The sequence below is a fragment of the Euphorbia lathyris genome, chromosome 5 (assembly GCF_963576675.1).
Source record: "Euphorbia lathyris chromosome 5, ddEupLath1.1, whole genome shotgun sequence".
NCBI classification, from domain to species: Eukaryota; Viridiplantae; Streptophyta; class Magnoliopsida; order Malpighiales; family Euphorbiaceae; genus Euphorbia; species Euphorbia lathyris.
The window spans coordinates 7,899,641-7,906,371 of record NC_088914.1 but is presented as its reverse complement, the minus strand read 5'-3'; the positions used below and the strand labels follow the sequence as shown (position 1 = coordinate 7,906,371).

Sequence of the window (6,731 nt, the reverse complement as noted above, 5' to 3'; positions counted from 1 at the left end):
ACCCTAATTTAGAAAAGCTCCTTTTAGGACCTTTTTCAATTAGCGTTTTGCAATATTGAAATTAATGAACTAATTTAACCCTAATTATTTTATGTATATTTTTATGTATTAAAAATATTCGTCTTTTTACACAAACCGCTATTATCAATCAGCTAATTTTTACTAAACAAATCTATACAAACAGCTAGTCAAATCAATTAATGTAATAAACTAACGGCTAACAGCTAATTCCTATGTAATATTATTCAGTAAGTATATCATAACCACATTTATTAATGGCATGTGAATTTTAAGACAGAACTTCATTAATGATTATCTTGTCTTATCACGATTCGGTTTTCAGACAAAGAAATATTGACTCTGTAAAACTTTTAATAAAAAAAGAAAAATAAAATCTTCCCCTCCATTTCCTTTATATCTAGATAATCATCTCTTCCCCCTTTTTCACCGGACGCAAGGAAATCTCAACTGACGTGGTCCTTGTCTGTCAGTATTATCCTCAAATCCGCCATTTTCAATCTCATTTATCTCTCTATATATCCGCATTTCTCGTTTCTCATTTCTCCAACCCCCAGTTTTCCCCCCTCTCTCTATATATATACATATCGCCGACGAAAGCTCCTCCCAAAATCTCCCTGTCTTCTATTTTCAGGTGAATCGTCTTTATCTCTGTCTATTTGCTTATAGATTAGCTTGTTTTGCAGCTTTTTCCCCCTATCTTTCAGCATTTCTTCTTTCAATAGATCCTATTGGTATTTTTATGCTGCCGATTCATTTCTCCGTTTTTTCAAATCTGGTTTCAATTTATCTGTGATAGATTGATGTTCATTGGTACCTAAATCAAAGATTGTTTGATTACTGGAATTTGTTCTATGGTAATTTGTTTTTAATCTTCAGATTTTAGATTTTGTTCATTGTTTAGATGTTCATTTATGGCGTAAGATGTGTTTCTAGGCACTGTTTTTGGATCTTTAGGTGTATTTTTTGTTGATTTTTAGATCTGGTTACTCGTGTCTTCTGCTTATTGGGTTTTAGATAAGAACTTTTCATACAATTCATTCTGATTTTTCTCCAATGAGATTTCAAATTTTTTTCCTGGCTGTGGATATTTCTTTCTTTTTTCTGGTAGGTAAGATAGATGAAGTTGAGATTTATTCTTTTTAGATATTACGTGGAGTCTAATAAAGCCTATCAAAAGTTAGTTGTGTTTTCTTTTGAATTAAGTTGCTCCTTTTTTCTTGTTTGTTTTTTTGGGTGATGAGGCATGAAATTGACTGAGATGCCATTCCGGTCACTTCGGATTATCATGCTATAATCATATTATGTGCGGGCGACTTTATTCACAAACTGATATCCGCTCCCATTGAACTCTGCCTGATATCACAGAAAAATTAACTCAAATTTCAACTATCATTCCGTTGCTACCCAATCTTTAACTTGCATGACTTTGACCGGCCACAACACCTGAAAAACTCCCAATTCGGCAATAATAGCTAAAGAAAAATTTCTCGAAGTTTGAAATGCTAAAAATTTCTTCATATAATTACGGATCTTCGATCTGAATCTTCTTCGACTCTTTTGGATCTTCATCCTATTCTTCTATTATTCATTATGATATTAGACTGAATCTTAATATATCTATTATATAGGAGACCCTTACTATAATCGTATTATGTTGTCTCTACGGGTCGTGTTACCGTGTCAAAAATTGTGACCCCAAAAATTGAGTATGCTAAATATTTGCTTTGCTTTTTTGGTAATTTTCTTTTTGCTTTTGCATCACTGCATGACATCATTTTTTTATGTGGTTCCAAAGCATTGCAAAAATTGGTAGATTGGTGGAGACTGGAGACAAATCTTATGCTTTCTAAAAATGAATTAGCAAATTCTTTATTATCATCTTTTATTTTCTGTTTTCTTTTGAATTAAGTTGTTCCTTCTTTCTTGTTTGCCTTTTTGGGTGGTGAGGCATGAAGTTGCCAGAGGTGCAATTCGGGTTATCATGTCATAATCGTATTATATTGGCTCTGTTTGGTAAAGAGCTTTTTGGCTTAAAATTAGATATTTAAGCAGGTTTTGACTGACTAGTCAAACCTCTAACAGTGGTGTTTGGTGAAGTGAGGTTTGAAAGAGCTTATTGGATTTTAAAAGCTCATTTTGAAAAAGCTCATTTTAGAAGCCTTTTCAATTAGCTTATCAAGTTTACAGAAAGCTAATCAAATCAGCTAACAAAAAATGTAATCAGCTATTAGCTAACAACTATTTGATAAACAGGGCCATTACTATTTGGTAAACAGGGCCATTGTCTCTATAAAGCATGTTACCGTGTCAAAATTGTCACTCCTAAAATTGAGTATGCTAGATATTTGCTTTGCTTTTTTTGGTAATTTTATGTTTGCTTTTTGCATCACTACATCATTCTTTTATGTGCTTCCAAAGTATTGCCAAAATTTGGTAGAATGGTGGTTGGAGACAAATCTTATTCTTTCTAAAAATGAATTGGCAAATTCATTATCATCTTTTTATTTTCTGAAGTTCTTGTTTGTTGAGCTTTCAATTAACTTCTAATTCATTTTGGTGTGACAAGACAGGTGTATAAAAAGCCTAATGAAGATGGAAGTCACAGCGGGTTGAGATTGGCTAAGTTCTATGGCTTTGACTGGTATGTTTGGGGAGTCTGTTGATTTTAATTGGCTAAAAATACAATTTTCATGGTGAATTAGTGCCCGTTTAATTCTTCTTTTTTGTGACTCGCTGTTTTTTACTCCAAACAATAGATACGAAGTGTTAGGTTAACATTGAGAAATATTTGTTGATAGCTATTTTGGTATAAAAATTAGCTAACATCTACTAACTACCTACGTGCAACAAGAAACAACAACATCTGAACTAGACATGCCCTTAATCGGGTCTATATAAATAGCTACGCATCCTTTTTTTTTTTGGTATAGTTGCAAGTTTAGCTTAACAAACTTGGCCATATTTCATGCCAAGCTTGGCATATAAATGCTTGTTGGCTTGGCTCTCGCTGCTGTATCACATTTTTCATAATATGTCACCATCAAATCTCTTATCAAAATTAAAAAAGTATACCTCCTTACCCAAAATAACATAATTAAACATAAAAGTAGAATTTTTTTTCATCCAATTCAAGCATTTCTCATTCACTTGTTGAAGTAATAGTTGAATTTAAATTTTTAAGGGTTAATTACGAGTAGATGCTCTCCAACCTTGTGGTTTATAAAATTTTGCAATTTTTTCACTTTACCAAATTTTTGGCCGAATTCAAAATGAAAATTTTCAAGAATTAAAGTTCTTTAGTATCATATTTACTATGGAACTATATTTTTTATTTTTCAAAATCATCATTTTTGGAGTTTTCTCTCTCTAAACATTAACTTTCTCTCTCATAAAAAACCACCACCTAAATGACTTCAAACCTAAAAAGTTGAGGAATTAAAATTGCTTAAAATATCATTTTAACTCTTAAAATTTTTCATTTTGAGGTCGTTATCGGTCAAAGTCTGACAACGTGAACCCAAATGCAAAATTTTGCAAAAAAAATATCACAGGTACCATCTATAAATCGGCGAAACCACAGGGCATCTACTTGTAATTAACCCAATTTTTATACTTTTCTTTTTCCTGAAAAGGAGTTGATATTGATTTCTTGATTTTGTTTGCTTGAATTATGGAAGATGTGTACACAAGTCAAGATGGAATTTGACCAAAAAAACAGTTCGGAGTCTATTGTCATATGTGCTAAGTTTGAGGTTCAATTTGTATTTCATCCTATTATCAAAATGGATTGTCATGTCATACATAATTATATATGATATAAATACAACAAAAATGATAATCATGTCGAAGGAGTCATGACATATGGATTTCGTGCGCTCATGTCAGAAATTGGCAAGCCTGATGTCATGGATAGCTGTTAGTTGTTTCAGCATTTGTATTGATTTTCTCTTTTACCACTGTTATGTGTAGAAATTTGGGCAATGTGTGGAGGAAAAAGAGACATACTTAGAGATATACAGAACAGTTTCCAGAAAACAACCAAAAGGAATCTTTTTAACAGGGAAAATTCTGGTATGGAATGTGAATCAGACTGGACAAGACACAGAAAATCCTCAGCATTTACTGCTCAAGTAATCCGATCAGCAACATCGTTTATGCCTTGGTCTCGTAAAATTCCTATAGGTGATGGTTATCATGAATTTCTCTAATTAAAAACATCTGTCTTCTAAAACTACTGATACATTATTCTAGGGAGAGTTATAGTAGATTGAATTTCTTAATTCCTCAAAAGAATCATCTACATCTCTCTTAATTCTCTCAAAATGCCTGGTTTTGTATGTGGAAAGAAGCGATATACAGAGGTAAACATGTCATTCTCCACTTCACTCATCCAAGATAAGTCAAATACTTCAAAGAACAACTTTCTATTACCTTCACAGGCTGGTTTTGATATAGACAGCCCTATTCTCCCGGGGCTTCCTGACGATGTGGCGAAGTATTGCCTCGCACTTGTCCCTCGTCCCCACTTCCCAGCCATGGGGGCAGTCTGCAAGAAATGGAGATCAGTTATTAAAAGCAAAGAATTCCTTGTTGTGAGAAAACTGGCTGGGTTGCTTCAGCAATGGCTATATGTCCTCAGTGTGGATTCAGAAGGAAAGGAAAGCCAGTGGGAGGTTATGGACTGCGTTGGAAATAGACGCCATCTTCTTTCTCCTATGCCTGGTCCTGTGAAAGCCGGGTTTGGAGTAGTTGTTCTGAATGGAAAGCTTCTTGTCATGGCTGGCTATTCAGTTACTGAAGGAACATCATCTGCTTCTGCAGATGTTTATGAATATGATTCTTGCCTCAACAGGTATGTTTGTTTGCAGGCATGAAAATAAAAAAGTATGAAGTAATGATCTGACAATTTAGTAAATTTTACTGGTGAATGACTGGTCAATGCAAGTTTGATGAGTAAATTACATTAAGAGTACCTGAACTTTATCCTAATTCACACTTTCATACCTAGAATTTTTGTCGTAAAAATATAACTCAAGTAAAGGTGACTGGACAATTTAGTACATTTGATCGATTAGTGATCGATCAATGCGAGTTTGACCATTTTGAATTAAAAATTAGGACCTACAATACACTCAATTAGCATAAAATTATTAATACTACCCTTTAACATATATGTAGAGCTAAAGGGTAGTATTGTATATGTTAATTGAGTGTATGATTGGTCTTAATTTTTAATTTAAAATGGTTAAACCTGCGTTGACTGGTCAAATATATTAAATTGTCGAGCCATCTTTACTTGAGAAGGTGTATTTTTTGGATAAAATGAAATTTAGTTACCAAAATGTGAATTACGGTAAAGTTTAGGTACCATTGGTGTAATTTACTCGCCAAAATCGCATTGACTGGTTATTGACTGATAAAACATACTAAATTATTTAGTTCAGATATATTTTTAGTACAAAATGAAATTTAGGTATGACGTAGGTAAAGTTCATTACTCAACTTTACCCTATTTTTCTGTGTACGAGTACATTTTTCTGTGTACGAGTCCGTCTATTTGATCTACCGATGAGATTTTAAATTGTTCTAACTGTACTGTAACATGGTCTTTGTATTTGCAGTTGGAGCAAACTGCTCGATATGAATGTTGCGCGCTACGATTTCGCATGTGCAGAGGTCAATGGCAAAGTTTATGCTGTTGGTGGCTATGGAGTTGATGGCAATAGCCTCTCAAGCGTTGAAATGTACGATCCTGACACCGAAAAATGGACCCTGATAGAGAGTCTTCGCCGGCCGAGGTGGGGCTGTTTTGCTTGTAGCTTTGAAGGGAAGCTATATGTGATGGGAGGAAGGTCAAGCTTCAGTATTGGTAACTCAAAATGTGTTGATGTTTACAATCCTGAGATGCACACATGGTGTCAAATGAAAAATGGATGTGTTATGGTTACTGCTCATGCTGTGCTGGGGAAAAAGCTCTTCTGTATGGAGTGGAAGAATCAGCGGAAGCTAACAATATTCGATCCTGAGGATAATTCGTGGAAAATGGTACCAATTCCGGTGAAGGGGAGCTCTAGTATCGGTTTTCAGTTTGGGATACTCGACGGGAAGCTTCTGTTGTTCTCGCTAGAGAAAGAGTCCGGATACCTGACGCTGCTGTATGATCCTAATGCTTCCCCGGGTTCAGAGTGGCGAACTTCTGAAATTAAGCCGTCTGGTCTGTGCTTATGCAGTGTGACCATTGAGGCATGAAATGGAATGGTTAATACGTCGTCACAACTAACCATTCAGATGGTGATACGTCATCACAACTGTTCTCGCGGACCATAGTAGAATTTCTCACACGGAATGGTGCATTCATCTCAGGAAGACTTTATTGAAATTCTCGATTTTTTTTATCTCTACAATTTAAGTTATTTAACATATTGTTTGTGTCAGTTAATTGTTGTAAATACCATTTGATTAGCCTAAGCCAATTTCAGAAATTTCAATTTCATTGGACATATTTATTATTGAATGTTGTTCTTGTTTTAATGCACCATTTATCTCTTTTTACATTATTCTATTTCACTATGATTTTGGGATGGGATCTCTGTGATCTCAGATGAAAATGGCTTCTGTTGTGATCTTAATAGGGTATAAAATACATTTTCTTGTGTTTTCGAACGGCCACTGCCACTGGGTGTGCAAACACGACTAGCTCCTTTAAATCT

At 34.4% G+C, this 6,731-nt stretch overlaps 1 protein-coding gene across 4 annotated transcripts; it reads left to right on the top strand.

The window, feature by feature from the left end:
• The first annotated feature begins 420 nt into the window (after positions 1 to 420).
• On the top strand, positions 421 to 6,535 carry LOC136229058 (F-box/kelch-repeat protein At1g67480). Of its 4 annotated transcripts, none has more exons than XM_066017623.1 (5): positions 421 to 652; positions 2,592 to 2,662; positions 3,991 to 4,382; positions 4,461 to 4,873; positions 5,643 to 6,535. In XM_066017623.1, exons 3-5 carry the CDS (start codon positions 4,344 to 4,346, stop codon positions 6,268 to 6,270), a joined length of 1,080 nt encoding a protein of 359 aa, XP_065873695.1. In that variant the 5' UTR covers positions 421 to 652; positions 2,592 to 2,662; positions 3,991 to 4,343; the 3' UTR covers positions 6,271 to 6,535. The 4 variants fall into 4 exon arrangements, with proteins under 4 accessions (XP_065873695.1, XP_065873693.1, XP_065873694.1 ...); XM_066017624.1 differs by having other exon boundaries at positions 425 to 652; positions 3,991 to 4,203; XM_066017621.1 differs by having other exon boundaries at positions 423 to 652; positions 3,991 to 4,873.
• The last annotated feature ends 196 nt before the right edge of the window (positions 6,536 to 6,731 follow it).